The sequence below is a fragment of the Vanessa tameamea genome, chromosome 8, assembly GCF_037043105.1.
Source record: "Vanessa tameamea isolate UH-Manoa-2023 chromosome 8, ilVanTame1 primary haplotype, whole genome shotgun sequence".
In the NCBI taxonomy this organism is placed as follows: domain Eukaryota; kingdom Metazoa; phylum Arthropoda; class Insecta; order Lepidoptera; family Nymphalidae; genus Vanessa; species Vanessa tameamea.
The window spans coordinates 12,965,328-12,992,531 of NC_087316.1; the positions used below are offsets into that span (position 1 = coordinate 12,965,328).

A 27,204-nucleotide genomic window follows, 5' to 3' on the forward strand; every position below is an offset into this window, starting at 1 on the left:
AGGTGGTTCTTTTTTGGAAGCTTTCTATTTAACAGTTATTTTTAACATCTAAACACGTTATCTGGTTCGTTTTGTCCTAAGAGCTATTTGTACAATTCAGGACCTTAGAAACAGTGGAGAATAGTATATTTTATATAAAGAAACGTTCCAAGATTCAAATCCTTAGCTTCATTCAACAATTTCCAAAGCAAACCTTAGAATATTACCAGTATAAAATCCTTTTTCATAATTGCTTTCAGATCCCATCTTCAATTTAATGTTAAATGCAACACTTGAGATAAAAGTTTTACAATAAAAATGAAATTCAACGATGATATCAGGGAACGTATTTCGAACACATTCGACGCTTAAGCCAGCGGCTCCCAGAAGTATAACGTCTTGTAACCTATAAATATTTCACCAGAACTAGCCAGAAATAAAATCAAGATTGAAAAATGAAAAGTGTATGATTCATTTTTGAAAAAGCGACAAAAAAGCTTCATATTAAATAAGAGTTTTGAAAAATTGACATTTTAGAACGATCAATGAAAATTAAAAGATGCTTTACTGAAAAATATTTTTGAATATTAAAGTAAAATAGTTTTTAGATATTTAAAAATAGTTAGTAACGTTGTTATAGACATATTTTAATCGTTGATTTCAATTGCAATCAATCCAAAACAACTAAAAATTTTGATTTAAATAATAATCACCCAAGAACAGGTCCTTCAACGTCATTAGGCTTATCAAGGGATCACCATTTCCGCGAAACAGACAGAAAAATACGCAATTCATGTTTCTAATTCCCTCTTTTGGCTAAAAACATTTTCCCATCGAAAAGTCATTTGTGTTTTAATTAAGAGCGCTCTAAGAATAGGCCTTGTACGAGGATTATTAGAAAACAGAATTACAGCGGCCTTGCCTCCTTTTCCATGTTTACAATTCTTATGGAGACGAAAAATAAAATTTTTGGGTGTCGAAAACTTTCTGCGTAAAGACCAAGTTTGTTTGAGGTTATAATGCAAATTGAGTTGCTTCGTTTGCTCAACGCTTCCGCTGGATTTAGGTTTGATTCCTCGGCCGAGTGGAGCGAGATAAATTATAAGCCAATTTATAAAAGTTAAAATTTCCTTAAAGGAACAACTCATAATGTTTCGGCTTATTGCCCAGGGTGGCCTTGTTACTTCGGAGAAAATCAAAAGATTAGTTTAACATTACTCGCATTTCAGTTTCAAACATTTTGATTAGTTTTGCTAACCTTGTTTATATTCTGAATGTAATAATTTATAAGACAATCTGAATTATTATATTACAAAAAAAAATACATATACGGAGAGGCACATTTCGGTAACTACCTACTTTTAAGTAGAGGTATACTGATAAATTAATGCTAACTCTGAGTGTAAATTGTTTAACACTTACTCAAAATAGATTAGAGGTATTTGTGGTTGTGGTTGTTGGTAAGGAACACGTACAAAACACCTTATGCATTAATAATGAACCAGTCAATATTAAGTCGTTTTAAATTTGCTATTATATTGATAACAGAAGAGTTATGAGATACCTCTCATTCAATACAACCTTCTCATTATAGGCTATATAATACCAGTTGAGTAGTTATTTTTAGAAAAAAAAACTTGTTGAACTCCAAAACCAATATTATTTTCTAGTAATTATTTTTTTAATTTATTTATTAACTATTAATTCGATAATTGTCTCAGGATATCTCCATGTCAAATTTTATTGCTATCAGTACCGTGATCTACTCCTAATAGGAAATAGCCTACACAACAAATGTGATTACCTCTTGCTAAAAAATACCTTTTCATTTATGTTCCCCGTAAAATAATCAAGCTTCTAAATAAATGGAAATGCAGCAGACAGTTTGACTGCGGTTTGGCGGAAATACACATCTCATACGTCTCAAATGTCAATCGCAAATATATTTTGACAAACGTCTGTTGCGCCAAAAAGCAAAAGAATTTGTTTTGTGTGTAAAGGATTTAAGTGCCTAATCTCAACATGTTCAGTTTAAATCTGAGAATTAAACAGTTTGTTTATATTGGTTTATTTAAATATATACAAATTAATATATTTCGTTAAATGAAACGGCTATCCATTTAAATATAATGAAGGTATTATTGATCTGTATCGCAATGATGAATTTAATCTTCAGTATTAGAAGTAAAGTAGCCTATATGTCAGTGTTAAAGAAGTATACCATAAACACATGTTGCAAAAATTTATCTGATCCCTGCACATGGAGGTTTCCAGAGCACGAGATGTATTAAATTAGACACAAATGAAGATCATGAAATATTAGTTGTACTAGACCGTGTTCAAACCCCCAATCTTCGTTTGAAATTTACTTGCCCTAGCTACTAGTCCATTTCAGCTGAATAATTATTATACTCTTAAAAACCTTTTCATATCTATTAATCCATCGCCTTCACCATCTTGAGCTTGGGGTGAAACAAAGATAGTTATTAATGTTTGTGTCTATTGTCTTCGGTGTGACGTGTTTCCAACCTAAGTTGAGATTTCAGGCCTAAGCTTTTGTTATGCGAGATCAAAGAAACGGGGCTCCAGCGCTCTGGTTTATACATCTATTAAACTACAGCTCCCATTGTCCGTTTTGAGAGGATATTCTCAACGTTTAGTTTGTTTTTCTCGTGAATCTAAACGCACCTCTTTGTTTGGTATATCGTCAGATTGACGCGGAGGTAATTACTCTAGACAATGATGCAATTAATGATATCCATAATATCATATCTGTACATAATTGTATGGATGGATTCATAAATATAAAATAATCCAATTTGAAATTTGAACAAAGATATAGTATAATTACACTATTTTTCAACATTTACCATACAAGAGAAGTAAATAGGGATTAACTGTTAAACATTGAAATCGGTGTATAGACATCTGATTGAATAGACTACTACAGCGTTTTGAAAATTCGTTAAGAGAGTCATATTTGGGATGAAATACAAAGACAGTGCATTATTAAAACAAATGTTTAAGAAAATCCGATAGGTTTCCCAAAATTTTCGATTTAACCAGTATTTTATTACACCCCAGATGAGATGATAGATAGATCCCCAGATAGATGCCCCAAAAATTGCCACTAAACTGTATCTTAATTCCGAAATCCTACCATTATCTACGGCACATAATGATATTATTCAACAAATATGTCAAAAAATTATATTGACATTTATTACAATTTAAACCTGTAAAGTATTTGGTAACTATCCATTTATTAACAACAAAAAAAAATATATAACATTTCGATACGATAAAGTAAAAACATTTAATAGGAAAATTTTATTTTTAACCGCACATTAAACTTAAATTAAAAAAAAAATTTTCAACTCACAGTTTATTCATGAATATAAATGGAAAGAAGCAACACCAACAATAATAAACCGAGATGATAAAAATGAAAGTGCGATTTGACTAACGACACCGTCAGCTGTTAGTAAAGCGAGCTATAAAAAACCAGCGTTAACAACACTAGTTGCTCCGGCAGTGTATTCTCAAAACGTTATTGCTGAAGCGTTGGCTATAAAGGATAATACACGATACGGGCTAACGAGCGACGTGAACGCGAGTTGCGAAGTAGAGTAGCCACGATAAAACCCAGAAAGGGATAGTGGCCTAATAAAGACAAACATTGTAACATTGATTGTTAATTGCTAGGGATTTACCAACTGTTTGCGTTCATGTCGATCCCTCGAATGGATTCGCGTTACGACGTGCTAACGGATTAGCAGGTCATCGAAGAAATAATTTGTGAAATTTGGGTAGGACTTGAGAAATAAACAAAAAAATTAAATTAAGTTTTAAAAATAGGTAAATATACAGAGAAGTAAAACAAAATCTCGTGAGAAAAAAACATTTTAATCGATATGTTGCAGTATTGAATTTAATGTAAAGACCACCGGTTCGGAAAATTGATTCTACCGAGGAGAACCGGTAAGAAACTCAGTAGTTACAATTTTTCAATTTGAATTACAGAGTTTAGGTCAATAAAGTACAATTTTTTTTATGTCCTGCCTGTAAATCAGCAAATACTAAGGTTAGGCTTTTTATTATTGATATAATCTCGTACTGAGTCATATGCCGTATACATATAAATTATCTTTGATGTGACGTTTAAATTTATTAATTGGCTAAAAAAAAAATTGTGGAATCGTAAAATAAATATAATTTTTTTTCTAAATGATGATAAGGGAATTTAAAGAAGGAAAATTAAAGAATGATGTCAGACAAAATAAACCGGACAAGTAATATATTTTCCTAAAACTATAAACCCCATCGTTTGCTACAAACGAAATGCTTTGTCCATTTTTCAGGTTCCTAGTTATGACGCACTAAAATGTTTTCTTTGACTACCTTCCTCATTTTCTTGCTAAATAACATTAAGCCTTAATTATGATGTCGTTAGGTTGATATCCTTTTGATGGCGGAAGAATAAAATTTATATGGGAGGACTAGCAAATAATACTACAGCTCAAGGTTATAAATGCTCTGAAGATGCGAGTTTCGTGGATACTTTCCAAAACAAAAGAACTTTCCTAATTCCATCAACGAGTATGTTGCTCTTTTGTTTAGTATTAATGGAAAGGAGTTCGTGTAATAGCAAGCAAGCAACATTATAACTGCGTCAAGGCCGAGTGAAAACCTTAAAATATATATATATACTAGCTACTATTGAATAAATGAAAATATAATATCTCTGAAAGTAATAAAAGATACTCTATCAAATTAAACAAGTTTTATCTTCAAAGCGTAACAACGATCACCGTCTTAATTTACAGCGATAAACAACGGATGAAAGATTAAGAACTGCGTGACCGAAAGAGGATAAAAAATTAGGCATACTCAGTCAATGTTCTTATTGAGAGATAAAAATTGTTTTAAGCTAACTACTCTCGTTAGAAGCTAACTGGAATCCTGAATAGGATGACGAATATTGTACTGCCTCTCAATAATCAAATCTTTTGTGAAGTGAGTTTCAATTTAACTTTTTGGACTCAATCCTTTTGTCTCTGACGGACCAATTGCAATGTTGTCGGAATTATGTCCCGGATTAATAATGGAACTTCGTTTTCTTTGAATCACTCCAGTATGAAAAGTAATCTTAGTTGATGAGATATATTTGAAAGATTTGATATTTTCGTACTTCTTTTAAACAATGAAAACATTTTAAGTTAATTTTAAGAAGGACCTTATGGCCTTGTCCAATTATGAATCGTCACTTAGTCAAAGTCATTTACTTTTTAATTTTTACTTCAATATGCTCCAAATTCATTAGTCGTTTGAAAATTCTCAAAGCGTCTTAAAGGTGAAAGAATCGACAACACATTTTCCACGAGGTCACTTAAAATAATTTCAAACAATTCTTTAATAGAAAATTACCAAATTTTCAACTTCAACAAAGAATAGCACGTGCCGGGAAGTTTTCATGTCTATTTTACCTCCGAAACCGTAATCTCGACGCTACAAACAAGTGCACCTTAATTGAATTTTAATAACAATACCTCGACGACAACAGAAACTCCAACGTCTTGGATGAAATTTTAAATTAATTAACAATTATTGTAATTAAACCCATTACCCAATGTTAAATAAATTTAAAAAAATACAAGTAACTGTCAGTTGATGTCCCATCCCTCACTACTCTACTGCTTGTTAAATTCACATGTCACAGAATTCCATTCGACAGATGCAATTTTCCTTTAAACGTCTTCCTTCACCGCGGAGCACGAGATGAATTATAAACACAAATTAAGCACATGCAAATTCAAACATGTTTGTTCCTGTTGGACCCCACAGTTTTTTATTATTAATACGTATTCTAGGTTCTGGACTATCTCTGTTTAAATATAGAATAGACATCAAAAAGATTATATATTTCGATAGAAGATCGAAGTTCTTCCATTTTCAAAAATGGGGTGTGCAAATGTGATCAAAAATATCCTTGGCGATATGTTAAATACGTTCTCGTATGAAAGTTTATTTTATATTTGCCAGTTTGTTATTTTAAAAGACTGAGAGTAATCGTTTACTCAGAAGCCACTTTTACACAAGAATTATTCAATGTATTTTCAGACATCCTACTTAATATTCACATCATAATTATTCTCAGCTAAATATTATAACTCATTATACAGGGTTATTGGTAATTCGACGTATTCCCGTTAGGAGGTGATAGGGGTGACTATTTCCGATAATTTTAACCCCCATATGCATAATGCAAAAGTGAACCATTTGTGAGTTATCACGTTTTTTAATTTTTTTCAAAATAAGTCAAAATTGCAACTTCAAAATTTTTAAAAAAAAAGTTTCAATTAAAATCTACTTTTTTCTTCTGATTTATAAAAACGATTAAACACTGGATATTTTTCAATATTTAAACAATAATTATCGGTCCAAATTTAAAAATGCGAGACGGTAAACGATATTATTTCAATATTTTTTTTCCTCAAATGTGCCTGAAAAACAAAAAAAATTATCATGAAACTTGTGCTGCAGATTATTTTAAAAACATAATCGTTTACTTAGCTTTCCGCATTAGCATTAAATCCCAAATTCTCCAATATTAAAAATTACAATTTTTAATATTGAAGATAAAAAAAGAACTAAATACACAAATTTTGTAAAATACTATAAAATTAATTATTACGCTTAATAAACTTCCTAATAGATAGTGATATACTTCATCGATCAACAAAGCTTAAAAAATCAACTCAATCGGTTGAGTGAAACTGATTAATTTTTTTGTGCCAAATAAAGTTTTAAAAATAATAGAAGACTATTTTCAAATAAATGTTTTTTTTTTTAAATCGAACATATAGTTTTATTATCAGACTTGAGAGTAACCGTTGTAAGAAACTCACGTCAAGGATCATCTTTTTGTTTTATTTTTTCCTTTCATCGATAGTCTGGTTTGTTCCAATAGCATTAAAATCTCTACTGTAAAAAAACTAATCATCAAAATATATCTAATAAACTTTATAAAAATAGTAGATTTGTATAATTCGAAAGTGAAAACCGTTTCTAAATAATTAAAATTTTCAAATTTCACTAATGTCTGTTCCCAGTTCAACCGTGTTAATAAACCCATTATAGCCATTCACGAAGGGACGAAACAAGAACGCTCTGCTTCGAGTTAAACGTGAAATAACTGAAAATTCGGAAGGAAAAATTATGCAAATTGCTGCGGGATGTGGAGGAAGGCGGGATAATGGTCGTACGGCAAGTGTGGATACGGCTTAAAAATGAGGTTTACAGGTAATATATGCCACGACGAAATCTTTTATTTCGAGTTACGCTATTGGAGAATTTGTCCTGCCTTGTCGTTTTCGAGCGTCTATTTTACATAATCGAGTTCGACTTTTGCGCGTTCGAAAGCATTGGAACTAATATTTAGTCATTAATTTTAAATGTACTACATTTAAAATTTATTTATTTAAATTATTTTTTGTATCACTTAGTATACTTGAGAAAATTAAATTTTTAAAGTAATTCGCTGAATCCTCTCCGTTTTCAAATGAAGATAAGCTATTCCATTAATAATCTATACTTATTTTAATCCAGTGAACCATCTCCTTCGCACAGCGACTTAATTTAATCGTGTTAATTATACAGTAATAACAGTGTCCTGATATCTATGGCTTCAAGTATTACGCAGCATCTCGTTTTAATTGTTTTAATGAGATACTTTGAATTGGGCCCAAAGTCTTTGTCTAAAGCTTGGTGCTGGAGTAATTTCGTTTAAACGTAATTTTGGGTTTGGTTAGTTTCTCAACCCTTAGTTATCATTACTTAGATTATGTCCTTTATAATCAATGTTAGCGGAATGTGTATCGTCTTTATTAAATTCAATCCTTACACTGTTGCCAACTGTGGGATCTAAGACATTTCTCGTATTTTTAATTACGCTAGCGAGTATTTCAAACGTCTTTCAGAGCATAAAAACACAAATTGAAGTTGATATTTGGTGAGTGAGAGGTTCTTTACCAACTGACTACCACTTACTAACTAATTACCTCTACTGGTAATCAGTTGGTAAAGAACCCATCTCTAACATCAGTATTATATTAAATAACATAAACAACAATGACTTTATTACCGAAAAAATAATTCAAAAATAATCGTTAATATTTTTATCAAAAATAAATATTTAAAAAAATGGCAATAATCTAGTAATAAATCTTTTGATACTGATATATTTTAAAACAAAAACAAACCGTCGTATGTCTCTTTGAACGCGTTTAACTCAAAAACTACCGTGTAAAATAAAACATTTAACCGTTACGCTATCATAATATGTTTAATTTATAATGAGTAGTTATTTATGAAGCTAAATCTGTTGTTTAGTATAAGTATCGTACTAACAATAAACAGTGAATATGAAAGATCTATATACCTCCACTCGTGAACTTTACATCGATGGCAATATTTTAATTTTATAATGTGATAACATGAATTAAACGGAGTATAATTTATCCACGCTCTATTTACCGACAAGAGGAATAAATCGCTGAATTTAGGTCATTATTCGCGAGGATCGGTGCGGTTTGAATAGACTCGCGATGAGTGAAATATCGCACGAATTAGTGACGGTGATTTGAGTTCCAAAATCAATAATATTGACAAGCAAACAGAATTATAAAGCAAACGTCGATGATATGATGGAACGTGATGGACATATAATTAAAAACGAATTAATTACATTAGTTCGCTTAAAGCATATGAACCGGCCGATAAGATAAAGTTGAACATTAATGGGGTAAAAATAAAATTTAACGAAATATATTTTTCTTAGTGAAGTCAACACAAGGGTCACCTATAAATTATAAGTATCTATATCTATATCTCAGTTAGAGTACCAGAAGATATATGTTATAAATTAAGCAAGCCCATGAATATTCCGCTTCTGGGCAAACATTGGTGGCGAGGTAGCTCTTGTTGACGAGAGAAGAGATTACGAGCTGTTTCCACTAGTACTCCATGTGTATATATATATACTATGTTCATAATACATCTGACTTATGTAGATAACTTTATAATCTTGTCTTGTACCGCCAAATTATAAATAACAATACTAATTTTTGGAATTATCTGATTCAATTTTAAAATAAAAAATACGGTAGCAATTTTGCATACTCTCATCAAGTCATTGTTCGAATACTACTAATGTGTTTGAAATTTATTCGCAAGCAATTATTCTCACTAAGAATTATATATTTTTTTATAACTTTAACGAAGCATGCATCGCCAATTAATTACTGTCACACTCTGAGACATTTAACGGTCCCTTAGGGCGCTCATTAGATTTGTCATGTCAGAATTGGTACCGTGGCTGATAAGTGTATTAAGCAGATGGAACTACGAATAGGATATTTCCGTCTATTGTACCCTCATTTTAGGAAAATTTCTAAAAATATTATCCAAAGTATCAGACCTATCAGCGTTCCCTTGAATAATGGACGAGTTTCCATTCATAAACAAATCTAGACTTTTATGAAATACTTAATGTATTACCACCCAAGTATCTCACGGTCTAATGTTTAGCAGTACTTACACAAATACGATATTAAAATGATAAATGAAAATATTTTAAGGAGCCAAAATGGTCCAGTGGATAGGACATATGGCTCTTAACTACAGATTACGAATTCATATTTTGTTAAGAGGCACACTTTCCTGTATACATTTGTTTTTTTGATTAATTTCATACTTGATTGTGTAATCCTAAGGAAACTCCTTACTTACGTGTATGTACACTAATCTGCAGAGAGCCGCGTGATAGGATCAATTCTAATTAATTTCTTCAGCAGGAATTTAGGTATTTAGGTATTTGGCCAGATGTTGGACGTTTATGAACCCTTACTTTATGTTTTACTTTCATATGGAATAATGCTACTTCATAGTATTTATATTACATAGTCTACATAGTCAATATGTATATTTTATATGTCTTATATATATTAGGAAATTCAGAAAAAATATAAGCAGCTGCATTAGACTGATGAAACGGTTCTTTGAAAAGTTCTTACGATAAATCTAGACCAGAATCTAGACTCTTAACTTTCAGTTACACTAAAAGCTTTGCGATGAGTTCAAAGGTCAAAAGGTTGAAATCAAATGAAACCTTAGAAGACGCAAACTAGTTTTTTTTCTTTAAGTTTATGGAACTAAACTTAATTATGGATATTGTACGGTAGTATAAAATTTAAATAATTTTGCATACGTATAACTTTGATGGTATGGTAAAAATTATACTTTAACTTAAAAGTAATCTTGATAAAACTGATGTTGAAGATTTTTTTTTTCTTATGAAAACTAAGGCATTACAGAGTGATGCTGGTACAGAGATAACTAAAAAAAGCTCCAGGGAACTTAACGTAACGTACTGTAAAATATTTTATATTGTTACAAAAAAAAATCGTATATGCGTGCAGAATGTATATATTGCTATAACTGAATGTATCTTATAAATAAACATGAATATACAAAACAGTTCCCATTCAGATTACAGAAACAAGATCGTCAGACATTGATTTTTGCACAACACGCGTAAGTCTTAAATAGAAAATAACAAAATAGTTTTACACGAATTTCGACTTTATCTTAAAGCCTGAGAGTTGTAACTTGCACGCACTGATTTGCTATTATACGTTCGGACTGGCAGACGTCCAGCTAAGGTTATGTCCAAAACCAAAGTGTGGAGCTTATGGGCTGGAAATAATACGTGAAAAATACTTTCAATAAATTTATAAACTAGCGCATAGATGGTAACTGATATATTGACTTAACATATACATAAATAAATCAAGTCAAATCCAAAATCTTTATTCAACAAGAGCATCACACTTGGTCAAGGATTTTACTAAGTACCTCGTTAGGTTAGGTTAGGTTAGGTTAGGAAAAAAATCTTTATTCCTGAGAAAATACCCCGAAATACTGTTAAAGGGAATATAAAAATTATAAGGCCGAGGTTTGATCGCCAGTTCTTCTCAGGTCTGAGGTGTATCCTTCTGAACCGGTTATAGATTTTTTTCTTGAGAACTTATAGACTAGTGTAATGCTTGTGTATTGAATAAAGATTTCAAATTTAGACTTCGAACTTACTTTGTTACGTGATGTCGGTCTGTTGTTTCATTCACGTGTGTATTTCTACACAAACGTTCATTTATCTTTTTTTCAGATTACATCATATTTAAGTATGCCTTATGCCTTAGTATCTATCGCATCATGTCTGATTGTTTAAATATGAATCTTCAAAAGAAATCAAATTATACATCATTCAAGAACACCCTTGCAAGTACTTTTGAATCGTCATTTTACAGAATTATGTTAAACGTAAAACTACCACGATCTTACTAACAGTGATGTATGCATACTTCAAATGATATATACACAGTTTAAAAAATTACATGAAACATAAATAGATGCTTCAATAGCCAATATTATACGGGCGCTGTGAAACTCATTTCGAAACGTAAGTTATTATCGCACTCCGATATCAAGTTTCATACTTTGGCTGATATATTTACCGTGAACTACCCTCCAATATCTTTTTGATCATTTTGAGTATTTAAATTTATTGGCTGTTTATTCTTAGAAATAAAAATTCAAATTTGGAAATTTAAACAATTTTGAACCAAATTGAAGATTGGGCACGAATAGAAAATTAGTAAACGAATATTTATACACAACAACACAATTCAAGCAAGTAACAGCTTATTCATAATTTGATGTAAAATTGTTTTTATAGCTTAAAATGTAATTGAAGTTTATATGTAAGTAATATGTGTTTGTAAAAAAATGTTAAATAATATAAATTAAACATTTACATATAATTATAATTAGGCTTATAGAACAAAATGACGATTATATGTTGAATTGTATTACTTTATCAACCCTATAAATAAAGCGTTAAATATTATTTTTTTTAGACAATGTCACATTTCTGACATTTCAAGGTGACGTTTAGTGATGAGTCCAAGTTTGCTCTATAGAATAGCTCTGCTGTTTAGCAATGTCTACAGCAGTTATTGAACTTAAAAATACCGTCGAACATAAAATCCCAGTATCTATAAAAAGCCCTTAGAGTTAGTTCAATGTCCACAAGCAATTGCATTTATTACCTTCAGTTTTAGATATGGGACTGAGAATAATTAATTGATTATTTTCACTCTAGGTTTAAGTGACTTTATACTTTATTTTTTTTTATATAAATATAGTAATACTAGTACTAAAATAAACTAAAAGATATATGACAATACTCATGAAAGTCACTTTAACTGAAACTGAGAATCTACAGGAGATACAGGCATTTTATTTATTTATTTGATTTTTAATGAAGAAACGATTAAGCGAAACGTACAATAGCACGAGCCTGATTAAAAATATTAGCAAGTCTAAAAAAGGTACCGACGAAGAAACACCAAAATTCACTACTAATGGAATTACCTTTGAAGAACAACGAAAGCAACTTAGAATTAATAATTACATAGATGTCGGCTTCCCCAATTTGCATACAATTACTGCAGTCCAACATTATCTTTCATTTGCTTTCATTGCGACTTCACGAAATAAATTAAAATTGTCCACTTTTATAATTTGATTATATATGTATTAAATACATTTAAAAAAATGTACTTAATATAATAAGATCAAAAATTCAACGATTTAACGTTGCGCCGCATCTAAAGCTTTGGCTTTAATTCAAATTTTATTTATCTAACATTTACTGATATGAGACCTTGGAGGCCCAGAAGTTAGATCACGTGAATCCTAAAAATTATAAACTCAAATTAAAAAGAATGTGGAGTATGCTGGGTTTTAACTGGGTTTTGGTTAAGGTTCATGTGTTCTGATTACTGAGACTTCTCGACTGAAACTTAAATAATATAATTGTATCTAAATTTGAGTAAGTAATTGAACGACGAACGTGTATGTGACGACCGACCGTTTTAATTTCAGTGTCTGGCAAATGCAGTCTCCGTATTTCGTCCCGACCTTAGAACGCGGCTTGCCCCATTCATTTGTCAGAGACATCCCTGTCCACAGAACATTTATACCGGGTAAGCGCTGAAGCGCTGCAATTTAGCGCACTACGCTACACCACCCATTTGTTTGATTGAAACAGCTGAATGCTTGATGGGTTTTACTTTTAAGCGAATCCCGCTGAATACTTTATTAGGCAAAACGCTCAATTAACTTCATGTTCAACGTTTTGGATTGGCATCAAACATTTGTAAATGGACTATGAATAATCCGTTGCTTGCTTGAACTGAGTTGTTGTGTACAAATATTCATTTATTAATTTTCTATTCGTGTCCAAAACGTCAATTCGGTTACTTAAACATAAACAGTTTTCAGCATCGCATTAAACTAAGATTTATATTATACTTATCTCGAGTTAGGAACTAAATCTTATTGGACATTACGTAATTAATCCCTCCCTCCTTGCATTTCCTCCTAGGGTCCTCTCATTAATTTAGCCTAGAAGTAAGCGGTTGCCCGATTTAACAAAGGATTTCCATTCAGCCGGTTTTATATAGTCTGTCTTTATATATCGAGGTTAATTTAACATCAAGATATAATATAATTTTAACATTAATAATTATGGTTTAATTTATAAGTATTATTAACAAATTTTGGGGAATTAAGATGCGTTCATTCAATCGTTGATAAAGAAATGTTTCTATTAGCAGCACCTAGTATACAGAGAAATGATCCAAAATTCCTCTGTTACAAATTTAAAAATATTATTATATAATTAGTGTGTTAATTGTTGATAGGTCGCCCTGGGTATGAAACGATCGCCTCCTGCCTATTTATTTTGATAAATGTATAATATACACAAATAATAATAAAATTACAAAAGATACTCGCTCAGTTTCTTTCGGTTCTTCTCGGGTCAGGGTATTTTGTTATCATAACTAAGTGTAATGCTTCTATATTTAATAAAGGGATTTGATTTGATTCATATATATATTGACATGTTCCTTGTGCCTGTATTAACACTGGGTCACTCATAATGCATAAACTTAGAAACACAAGGGTGTTACGTACCCTAAACCTTTTCTGTAACCCTGACAACATGTATTGACAAATGATGATGCATTGTGTAGTACAAAGTTTAATAAACGAACTTTTTCTTCTTTATAATATAAGTTAGAATTATTTATTATATATGCTAATATTCAAAACGAACTCTTCCTGTCTGTTTCTGTCTATAATGCTTTCAACGCCAAATCACTAAACTAAATTTGATAAAATTTGTTATAAAGCAACATTGAACGCAGAGGAAGAACTTAAGATTTTTTTATTCCTAACATCTGACGACCAACCCTTAAAATGCAGTTTTATAATATCAGTATGTATTATTTGTAAATTACTAAAAGCACATCACTAAATTATATACAAAGCGAAAAGCTATTTGAACAGTGGTTTCAGAACAGCGATTAGGAACTCCCGAACATCATAACTCTAATGATATAAGTTGATCATCTAACTCAATTTTATTACCTCTGTGCACGAGTCCACTCGAGTAGTTCTAAACAATCCTTTCCTTTAATTGAACGCCTATCGTTATTGCTTAAGAAGATGAACACAGCATCTTAAATAATTCATTACAATTTTACATAAATATGAACAAGATAAACAGTAATTAGATCATCATTTGCGAATGATGAACCAAATAGGGCCTGTTTGTGTTGTATTTTTGAAATTCATGCTGTTCCGTTAACTTTCTTCGATATATAAAGTATATTTTGGAAAGTAGAAGAAATCGTCAATGAACTGATGAAAACTGTTGTATATCTGTTTTTTGTTCACATAGCAATCACATAATATAAATAGTTCAGACATACTGCATAAAGGGAATACTAATAACACTGTGAAAGAAATATGCGTAAGTACAAAGACAAAATCTCATTATCATCCAAACTCTTCCATATACGTCATATTTACGCTTCTCCTGAGCTCAAAAATGTCTAATAAAAAAAATTGCACTATAATTTATCGCAATGAAATGCCATTCGTTTTTAAGGTTAGAAAATTTGTAAACTACTAACCGATGTTCAATGAAATAATATAATAAACATTTCAATGATTATTTTTCCTATAAATAGTTAAATTATGATATTTTATCTCGACGAAATCTTTCAATGGGCACGTTTTCTATTGTTTCTATAAATATAATAGCAACATGATTCATCTTATTGTCGTGTTACAAAGGAAGCCGTCATTTACTTGATCGACTGGATCTATTAAATACGTGACTGGTAGTTCTAGCATCACACTGATCTACATGACTTGGCTTCATATCCGAGATAGCGTAATGGATTAATGCACTATCGATAAAACTTTATACGAGTAATAATACTGTTAGTTTATGTTACGTCAATGTGTATAAATATTAGAATTTTTAGTATGTTAATAAAGTAGAATGTGTTTACAGTTCGCTGGTTCGTTGTTCGTTTATAACATATTATAAAAATGATATATACATATCTCATAACACATGATTTTCACGATCTTGTTACTTAAAAAGAGAATTATAGAACAATATACTCTCAATATAATATATTAAGACATGACAATATATAAATACTCTTATTATTTGCTTTAGTTCCAATATAGATTTAACGAAAACGAAGAAAGCTAAAAACTCGCCCTAAATAAATATGACACAAATACACTTGTTATATAAATATTATGCACGTACCTCCGGACGCGGCGAGCAGGCCGTGCGCGCGCAGTAACGCCAGCAGCAGCAACAGCAGCAGCGGGCGGCGCCGCATGCCGCGCGACACACCGCCCGCGCCCGCGCACCGCCGCCGCTCGCCCCCGGGCTCGCCTTCACCTGAAACAATCACTTTAATTTATAATTTTGTCTAAAACTTAACATCCCCTTAAAATTTCATTTTCATTATCATTAAACATATGTTTTTATTATAATTTAATCTTTGAAATACAGTGATTAATGTTACATTTTCATTAACCCACTTTTAAAATTTCTATCTTTCAAAGTAACTTTTCCTGTTATATATATTTTTAATAACATACTCTAAAAAAATTAATGTAAGGTTCTACATTTAGTATAATTTTTATTAAATTTTAGAAAAAAAACATTTTTTTTTTGTACCAAGTTATCATGCAGTTGTGGTCATACAAAAACATAGTTTGTATTTTGTGTCGTTTGTATTTTCAGTGACCTAACAAATAGCTTTGTTTTGAGTAATTTGCATGACCACGGACTGTGGACTGATACAAATACTTTTTTTATAAAAACCAAACACAACGTCCAGAACAGAAGTCAGAATAATTTATAAAGAAACTAGTTCATTTGATAATTAATGTCTACAGAATAATGAAACTTAATAATTATGTTAAAAAAATTCCAAGGCCAAGAGACACGGGTAGCATTTCAATTTATAAAAATTTTGATCAAGTTACGCTGAAGGTAGTTATGTATATTGATTAATTTTATATTTTGTAATATTCTCCTTTGTTCAAGAAATATTATATTTTGTATGAAATTAGCTTTTAGGTAAAATAATATATATGAAAGCTCTTGGATATAATTTAATAAAATAAAATAAAGCCCAACTAAAATGGAGCCCAACGTGGGGCCATTTTAAGCCACAATTGACAATACTCATCTATATCAATACGTTTCAAACAAAGCATTTTCGTAGGACAGTATTTACAAAAGTTATATCTACAATTTTATCTGATTGAATTTCCTTTCTACGAAACAAATCGTACTCGATTTTATCTGGAAAAAAAAGCTGAGAAGGAACACGTCTAATCGTCGTGCCCATCGGAGCCCGCTGCTCGAACGGAAAAGTATTGTCCATGATGAAATGTGTCCATGGTAACTGGTTTCGATCAAAATGCGAAGCATTTTATTTTAAGAACAAGCAAGAATTTCGTAATTTCACTTTTAATAACAACCTCTTACTTTGGAAGTCTTTTGTAATTTAATAGGTTCGTAATATTGGATACTCGTCCTTACCTCTGTCATTGTAGATATAAATTAAATTTTAATTTGAATAAATTGTGCCGTGGCTGAAAAAATTATGCGAGAAATTTTGTAGGCTATTCATGAGCAATAAAGGCTATTCTCGCGTAATCACAATCAAGATTCTGTTTAATTCAAATAATATTGATCGTCAGTGGAATCATGTACATTATTTAAGCTGACAAACACAGTATAGGTACCGTTTTTATCTGTATTTATCAGTATAGTTACTGTATATCAGAATATGCCCGTAAGGATTTATATTAGTGTTAACAGATTGAAATAATTGAAAATTAAAAAAATGCTAATTATCAAAATAAATAACAGCGAAAATTTCGCTTTTGTGGAGTATTTGATACGACATGGGGTACATGTAAGATCAAATGAATACAGTGAAGAGTCAACGTATCACGTGTTCACCGCCATGGATAAAGGCCATCCGTTTGACGTCATGTATAATTTTTACTCGACGTTTTTGTCAAAATATTTCATAAAATCCTATAGCATTTGTAGCAATTGACATTGTGACAACACTAAAATGTTTTACATCCTTCGCAATAGAAGTCAAGCAATGACAATCAAAGTCTTTTGCTATTCATTTAATTCTAGTTTACTTCGGAAAACTTAAGGATATATAGTACCCTTCGAATTTTACCCTTTTGCAAAACAATCTCAATGAGTGCAATAAGTGCCACGAAAGGTAATTGAATATAAATATCAATAAATGTCGTAGAAGGTATTTAATACGAAAGTCAAATTTGCCGACCTATAATTATTATTTTAACAGCGACATTACTAATCGAGTTACTGTGACGTCAGCACTGCTGACGTCACTCTTTCTAAAAACTCCGATGGTCCTAATAATCCGTTATCAGAAGTGGGATCACAACCCATTTATGCTCAATCATCCGATTCAAATTCAAATGTTAACGCTTCTGTTACCGGGGCACCAACGGAGTTTTTCGCACAAATGATACAAATTATGAAACACGTGACGGATCGTATTACGACACAACCTGAGGCGAGGGTAAAAATTAACGATGTTTTCTAGCCGTCATACGATCCTGATGCTGCTGTAGGAGTTAGGGAGTGGTGCGAACGTGTGACTAAAGCAATGTAAACTTACAACCTGAGCGATTACGAAGTTCGGATGAAAGCTAGTAGTTTACTTAAAGGGCGTGCAAGGTTGTGGGTGGACAATTGGTTGGTCACCACCACTACGTGGCAGGAATTGCGCGATGTATTAATAACTACTTTTGAACCAGAAAATCGATAATCTCGCGATGTTGCACGTTTTCAAGAACGTACTTACGATAACACAAAGGATATCGCGCAGTTTTTGTCACAAGCATGGGTATTATGGCGTCGTATAACTAAGGATAAATTGTCAGATGATGATGCGGTTGATGCTGTTATTGGGTGTGTTGAAGACGAGCGCTTGTGAATTGAACTGCTGAACGTTATGTGCGATGTTTGATAGCGGGGCTGAATGCTCTGTTATTCGCGAGTCTCTGGCAATGAAACTACCTGGTAAGCGAATTTATGTTGTCAACTATTTAAAAGGAATCGGACAATATACCGTAGTTTCGTTGTCCAAGTTGACGGCAGTTTGTGTGGTCGACAATTTGCGATTTCACGTAGTACCGGATTATGAATTGTCTTCAGACATTCTTATCGGAATGAATCTTATTGAAAACACTAATTTGAGTGTGGTGTCACAATTCTCAGGGAACCCGTTTGGTTCATCAGCCCGCGGTCTACCATATGCGATCTCAAAACGAAAAAATGGATATTATCGATTGTAACCTAACTAATCAAGATCAAATAAATGAACTTAAGATTTTACTGAATAAATATGGGCACCTTTTTATTCGCGGCTATCCCCACACGCGCGTCAATACGGGTAAACTCGAGATACGTCTCAAAGACCCAAATAAGTGTGTCGAGCGTAGACCATACCGATTGTGTCCAGTGGAGCGAGAAAAGGTGCGCGTAATTGTTAACGAGTTGCTTGAGCAAAACATTATTCGCGAAAGCAAATCTCCTTTTTCTAGTCCAATCATATTGGTTAACAAGAAGAACGGACAGGATCGCATGTGCGTGGATTACCGTGAGTACAACAAAAATACCCTGAGAGATCACTATCCGTTGCCGATCATATCCGATCAGATAGTTCAACTATCGGGAGGTATTTTCTTTTCAACATTCGATATGGCGGCAGGGTTCCATCAAATCCCCATTGCGGAGACCTCAGTAGAAAAGACGGCGTTTGTCACACCAGATAGCTTGTTTGAATATTTAGCCATGCCGTTTGGTTTGAGTAACGCCTGCTCAGTATACCAAAGATGTATAAACAAGGCTCTGGCACACCTGCTGTCTTCAACAGATCAGGTCTGTCAAGTTTATGTCGATGATGTCCTGTCAAAATGTAGGGATTTTACTGAGGGGATGTCTCACATTGAACGAATATTGATGGCTTTACAAAAAGCTGGTTTCTCAATCAACATTGTAAAAACCGCCTTCTTTAGGTTATCTGCAGCTGAAGGATATCTGTTGGAGAAAGGAGTACTCAAGAAAGAGGTTACCGAACCTACAATTGGTCAGTACAAACTGATCGTAGCCCCGAGATCATTTCAGTGGAGTCTGATAAACTCCTATCATACAGCACTTCAACACCCAGGTTGGGAGAAAACTCTGCAAAAGCTGCGAGAGACCTACTGGTTCGACAAGATGACCACAACCGTAAGAAACTTTGTCGATAATTGTGTGGTGTGCAGAACATCCAAAGGACACTCTGGCGCGGTGCAAGCACAACTTCACCCGATTCAGAAACCGACTGCACCCTTCCAGGTAATCCATATGGACATCACTGGCAAGTTGGGCACTAGAAACTCTGCAGGCGAAGACGAATATGTCATCGTGACTGTCGACGCATTTACAAAATACTTGCTGCTTAGCTACGCCAATGATAAGAGCCAGAACAGCAGTCTGTCAGCACTGAAGCGCGTTGCGCATCTCTTCGGTAGTCCAGTTCAAGTTGTTGTAGATGGCGGTAGAGAGTTTTTAGGCGAGTTCAAAGCACACTGCGACCGTTTTGCCATCAATCTACACGTAATAGCGCTAGGAGCTAGCCGAGCTGATGGTCAAGTAGAGAGAGTTATGAGTACTTTGAAAAATGCACTGACCATGATCGAAAACTACAAAACTGAAAATTGGCAAACTGCCTTGGAAGCTCTGCAACTCGCGTTCAATTGCACGCCGCACCGAGTAACTGGTGTAGCACCACTTGCACTCCTCACGCGACGTCAACACGTGGTACCACCTGAACTCTTAAGGTTGGTGAACATCAATGACGAGTCTATAGACTTCGAACTGCTTGAACAACATGTCCAAAGAAAAATGGCAGCGGTAACGGAGTATGAGAAACAACGATTCGACAAGAACAAGGCGAGAATTCATCTTTTCCAAAAAGGTGACTACGTACTTATAAAAAACCTCATTGGATCTCAAATACAGCGAACCATATGAAATTTGTCGTATCCTGGATAATGATCGCTATATGGTGAAACGAGTGACAGGCAGAGGACAACCACCCAAAGTGGCCCACGGTCAACTACGCCGAGCACCACAACCGGGTAATCAAGAAACCGTGTCGGCGGGATATGAAACTGAAAATCAGCAGGCCAACGCTACATCTCCCGACGAACCTGCGCAACAACAGCCGTCCCAGCCGCAACAGCAGCCCGATGTAGCAACGTCCGAGCCGATGCCATCTACTTCCCGTGCCGGTGCATCGCTGTACATATAAACGAGTGAGTTCTTTTCGTTTCAACTTTGAAACATGAAACTATATAGAATTCGAGTAAACTTTACCGGTCTAGACTTTAACGATTCACTGAATCTACTGAAATACTGAATATAATGGAAGGCAATGCAAGGCAATGCTTAAAGCTGTACAAATCATTTTTTACCCGTATCCTACCAATTTCTAGATCATTTTCAGAGCCTCTGGGGGCCACGGTCATAAAAATAAGGCCTAGACACCAGCATCGTCCTTCCATTTTCCTTTAAAGCCCCTGTGGACCACGGCGTTCGAGACCGCTTATGACCACAGTATCAATTTCCTAAGAGCTATAACAAAAATCACTATATAGTTTTTCAGAGCCTCTCGGGGCCACGGCCAAAATAAGGCCTAGACCCCAGCATCGATCCAGTTCCTTATTCCTTTAGAACAGTGATTCCCAAAGTGGTTCAGGTGGACCCCCAGGGGTCCACAGGAGACTTGCTCGGGGTCTACGTAGGCGTGAATAAAAAATGGTGGTCCATAAGATGTTAATGGTGGTCCACGAAAATTTATCTGCTTTTGACAGTAAAGAGCAAAAATGTAAGCATAGTTTTTAAAAGGGCCCACCTACATTGTTTTAAGTACCTAACTAAGCAGATAATATTTTAATAAGGCAAGCGACTGTTACTTGTCCAAACTTGCGCATTCGATATTACGTACAATTTCGTGTACAGACTTGCAAAGCGCTATCCGCCCGACAATGCTTAATGCTTGTTCAGTCATGAACTTGATCACCACTATAAATACTTGATGCCAAAGGTACCTACCTTTTTTTTTTCGTCATTAGTTTGAGAGAATCACTAACAAATTCATAGATTTTAATTGCTGAAATACTCGTAGAGTTACTAAGGATAGAATTAAAAGCACCAATATTAATTTTTGGACAATTAATTTAAAATTTAACGTTGGCATAGCAGTCGCATAACAACTAAAATATTTTGTAGCAAATTAATCAAATTATTAATTTGTTTTTGATAATGTTATGTATGTACGCAAAAACCTAAACGATTTTCCCAGAAATTGTGACGTACATTCTATTAACACTAGGAACAAGAATAAACTTGTTACTCCAAGTACCCGATTACACAGGGTTAGTAACTCTTTTTTGGGGCAATGTATACGTTTTTACAACAGGATCCCAGAAAACGTTCAAAATTATTCAATTATAAAATTCAAAAGAATCGTTAAAGAGCGTTTGTGTGCTAAAGGATATTACAACACTAATGACTTTTTAGTTGACTGCACACCTTGGGAATGAAATGATCGCCTCCAGGCTGCTTGAAATAACTAAAATATAATTATCATTGTACATAATAATGGTTAAAAAATATATATATATCCCGCTGAGTTTCTTTCGCCGCTGAGATTCTTTCAGGTCCGAGGTGCTAAATTCCGAACCGGTGGTAGATTTTTGACAATCAATAAGCAAGTGTAAACACTTCTATATTGAATAAAGATTTTTGACTTTGACTTTGACTTTGATTACGAAATTGTTGTCCAAAAATTATAATTCGAATTTACAAATAGTAATTGGTAGGTAGAGGTAGATTTTTAATGTGATTTTTCTAATGTAAAAGTATTTCCGCCGGACAAAGCTAGTCTTTAAAAGGCGCCGATAAAGATGGCGGAATTGATTTTTGTTTGAATTTCGGTGCAAATAAGAGGTGTCATTGTTGTGTTCAATTATATCTGGTGAGTTGAGAATTTGTTATTTTCATTCTAGTTTAACTATTTACAATAATAAAATTAGCTTTTATTTTAGTTTACTAGTTATTATTTGAAATACAGATTTTTTGTTTAAATAAGTGTTTCATTATTTGTGATGAGCGAACCAAGTGATGCAAATTGTGACGTCAGCACTGCTGACGTCACTCTTTCTAAAAAACTCCGATGGTCCTGATAATCCGTTATATATAAGCACTCTTCTTAATTTCGAATTCTCATAATATGATATAAAATTACAAATATTAGAGATTTATTAGAATTTGTGATCTTAATCTATATTTAAAACTATCTTTATTTGTTCTCAAATGAATAATTTCAGAATCAGAAGCTTCTTACCTGATAAAAATGATAACATTTAACAATAAATTAATTTAATATAACAGTAAAATTTTTTAAACTAAATTTAAAAAATCGATTATATTTTTATTAACATTGACTGTCAATGTTATTAGAAGATAACTCCATGAAAGTTATTTAATATTGGTCCCTTCAATATATCCTGAGGCACATTCTTCTAAAATATAATTATGATTGGCAATTTTATATTTTAGAATGTTCATACTCATCAGTTTTTCCAACGCACATAAATTCTATGGATTGCTGTATCTGGAGGATGAGTGAGCCAGTGTAAATACAGACTATATAAGGACATACATTCCCACGTTTAATCGTGCATTGTCAATATATTTCTTGTAGGATTGGTAATTACTTCTTGCATATTTATAGTCGAAGGTTTTACCGCTAGGTGGTTGAATTACGGTCTTGATGTAAATTTACTTTACGTCCTGGTGCTGGTTAAATTTATATTAAATCTGTATTTCTCTAGTGGCTACAAATATACTTTGACATATATTTGTATAATTCAACCATCTTGAATATAAATGTTACTGAGTGCAAATTTCTGTACGTATGTTAGTGAAGCTTTCAAAGTACTTGCAACATAAACAGAAGTCAGGTGAGGTTGCCGAGCTACTTCCCAGAAACTAACGTAATTGAAAATGCATCGCCGACTGTACTTTGAATTTCATTTAAGCAACTTAAGACTGTTTTCGTGAATTTAAACTTTAACATTTAGTCGCCTATTATAATGAATATTATAATATAAAACACAGTCTTAAGTCTAGTGAAGTTGAAGAGGTATTGTTAAAAGGAGACGTAATTGAACCAGAAAATAAAATGAGAAGTTGCAAAATTGCAACAAATAAAGAATTGTAAAAACTATTTACAGTAACATTTAGTTCTGGTGATGAATCAAATTAAATGTAGTCTAGTAACATGTCAAAGTAACATATCAAGAATTTACCACCGGTTTGGAATTAGAACATTTGACAATTTAAAAAATCTGCTAAATTGATTTCCCAATAATATGAACTTACAAGGAATATAATTTTATTTTATATGAAACAAACTGAACGCCTATAGAGTCATTACGTTTATAAAAAACATGACACAGTCGTTACATAACTGTGAACATTGTCTGTGATTAGGTAAATGCGTATAAAATTATCTGACAGAATTTCTAACCCTGTACAGTCTGCTAGAAAAGGTATAAAAGTGCTGTTCCATAAATTAATGACTGCGACTATTCTCTAGAGATTCATTCCATTCTCGGATATTATTCGATAGAAAAACTTAATAACTTGTCACCAGCTCGGCCCGGGATTTGAACCTAAGACATCGGGAGCTGTAGTTTTACAAGGAAAAATAAGTCGGACTAAAAAAATAAATCATATCAAAAGAAAAATAAAATTGTAATTGTCGAATAAGGTTTAAACTTGTAAAGCGAACGTTGTGCCGATAAAACTGTTCGTAAAGTGACGGCCGATCTTGCTTTGTGCCCCGAAGTTAACTGATAGCGGAGTCGACCAAGCCATTTATTATTCTCCTTTCAATTCCGTTGTATAAGTGCGATTTTTAGACCAATTGCGCGATTACAAGACCAAAAGGATAGACGATAAAACGAAGGCTATTTTTATTCGGTTACAATTATATGGACTAAGTACATTATCTTTTTTTTATGGTATTGGTTGGCGGACCAGCATATGGCCAGCTGATGGTAAGTGGTCACCACCGCCCATAGACAAAGGTGCTGTAAGAAATATTAAACATTTCTTACATCACCAATGCGCTACCAACCTCGGGAACTAAGATGTTATGTCCCTTATGCCTGTGATTACACTGGCTCACTCACCGGAAACCGGAACACAACAATACAGAGTAATGTTATTTGGCGGTAGAATATCTGATGAGTGGGTGGTACCTAACCTACCCAGACGGGCATGCACAAAGCCCTACCACCAAGTAAATTATCAAGGAAGACACAATTTCTTGGAAAGCATATTGATGACAACTTTATCCCATTAATCAGATAAAGTGGAATGAAAATATCGCTATGAAATATAAACTTAAATTAGTAGAAATGTGTATTGCCCATGAAATTGTAGATGGAATAGAAAATATCCAACATTTGCTAAGATGTCAATAAACTAAATTGGAATAAACGATTAGTGCCAACTAAAAAAAAAACGGGAAAACGTTGGCCAGATTCGGATACTAAAGACTAGGTCCCTTGACCTGTCCGACTGATTAATGTCCCATCTGATGGTCGCTAGTCACTACGTCACTATTTTTATTATTTTTTGTTTTTTGCTGATGGTTACTCTGCCTTACTAACCTTTCTATTTGGAATAGAACAAGACTAAGTATTGCTGATTAGTGGTAGATTATATGATGTATGTGTACTATTCAGACTAGCTTACAAAAAGTCATACTACTAAGTGAAATATTGTAAACAGAAAGCTTGTTTGATTTATTAACACGAATTAAGTAAATGAACACTCATATATACTCGTCCGAGTTAAACCCGCAAGAAGCAATCTTCATGTATTTTAATCACGGTTCTATTCAATATAATTACATTACATATGTATTATATTTGATGGATATTTAATCAGAAATGGATTAAAGCCCACGTCTTCAGACAAAGCGTGGGCGTGCGTAGGTATCGTGCAAATTAAGACAACATTTCGACAAACACCCCCCCCTGACACTTGTGTTTCGTATCTCGGGATAAAGTATAGAGAACAACTTATAATGCCCGTATTCATACAATTTATACGACAATCTAACAACAAATTTCAAATGAACACGAACATTAAAAATATAGCAGGAATTGAATGTTACAGGATGGAAGAAGAAGTAGAATTCAATTGTCAAGTACAGGGAAATGTATAGAGCCACGATCCTATCGATAGAACAGGTCATAAAGTGAGTACCGATCTTCCTTTGTGCACCAAAGCAGATAGCGCCCGACCATTGATATTCGTTTCCTTTTCAATTCTAAATTCTTACATAAAAAAACATTTTAAAGACCAATTCTTTTACTAAAAGGTTGGATTAAAATTGAAAACGTCTTGTTGCTTTCATTGAGTGTGATTTTGTGTTTAAAACGAAAGTAAGTTTGTTTATTTGATGGTAGAACATTGCTCAAGCCCGTCTGGGTCCTCCCACATATCAGATATTCTACCGCCAAACAGCAATTCAAAGCCGAGATGACCCAGTGGTTAGAACACGTGCATCTTAACCGATGATTTCGAGTTCAAACCCAGACAGGCACCACTGAATTTTCATGTGCTTAATTTGTGTTTATAATTCATTTCGAGCTCGGCGGTGAAGGAAAACATCGTGAGGAAACCTGCATTTGTTTAATTTGAACGAAATTCTGCCACATGTATATTCCACCAAGCCGCATTGGAGCAGCGTGGTGGAATATGCTCCAAACCTTCTCCTCACTTGAGAGGCGGCCTTAGCCCAGCAGTGGGAAATTTACAGACTGCTAATGTAAAACAGCAATACTTAGTATTGTTGTGTTTCGGTTTGAAGGGTGAGTGAGCCAGTGTAACTGCAGCCACAAGAGACATAACATCTTAGCACCCAAGGTGGCTTGGTGGCTTGATGTAATATAAGTAATAAATATGGGTAGTGACGACCACTTACCATCAAGTGGCCCATTTGGCCGTCCACCTACCTAATGCATTAAAACTTGCCATCATGTGTTGTGGGAAACTCTCAATAATAAAAATATAAAATAAATAACAAAGAAATACAGGTATTCGAATATTTTTGTATGAGACATCTATCGGAGCGCTTAACAATTATTGATTTGCGAATATTAAACAGAGTAAGACGGGTAGTACTCCCATTAGCCTTATTTTAATTTATTATAATATTCTTTAACATGTTTTTTCTTTCTTTAGAGTTTCCTAGTGATATATTCCTTCAGCACAAAGAAATAACAAATTAATCTCAAGTTAAGAACTTGAAAAACTATGTTTAAAAGCGAACGAATAATTATCCGATAATTCTCTCTTCCTTTTAATATTTTTCGTTTTAAAATGTTTTACCGATTAAAATAGCATTGTGTTTCTCAGCGTCCGGAAATTGTCGATTATCGTTTTATTGTTTTAATAATTTTGTATGAAATGTTTTAACGATTAAAATGCGTACCTGTTTTCTAGCAATAAATCTGAAGCTGCTATTCTGGGTGTACTTTAAGTATCATAAAAATAAACGAAATCCTCATCATTTTTCTTTGAATATT

The 27,204-nt window shown here is 33.2% G+C and overlaps 1 protein-coding gene across 10 annotated transcripts in view; it reads right to left on the minus strand.

Annotated features, from left to right (window-relative positions):
• Nucleotides 1–27,204, minus strand: part of Mmd (mind-meld) — a 497,564-nt gene that overhangs the window by 313,104 nt on the left and 157,256 nt on the right. For all 10 annotated transcript variants that reach the window (XM_064215710.1, XM_026645750.2, XM_026645749.2 and 7 more), the window contains one exon: nucleotides 15,737–15,874. In XM_064215710.1, the coding sequence (XP_064071780.1) occupies nucleotides 15,737–15,874 (138 nt within the window). The remainder of the gene's footprint in view (nucleotides 1–15,736; nucleotides 15,875–27,204) is intronic.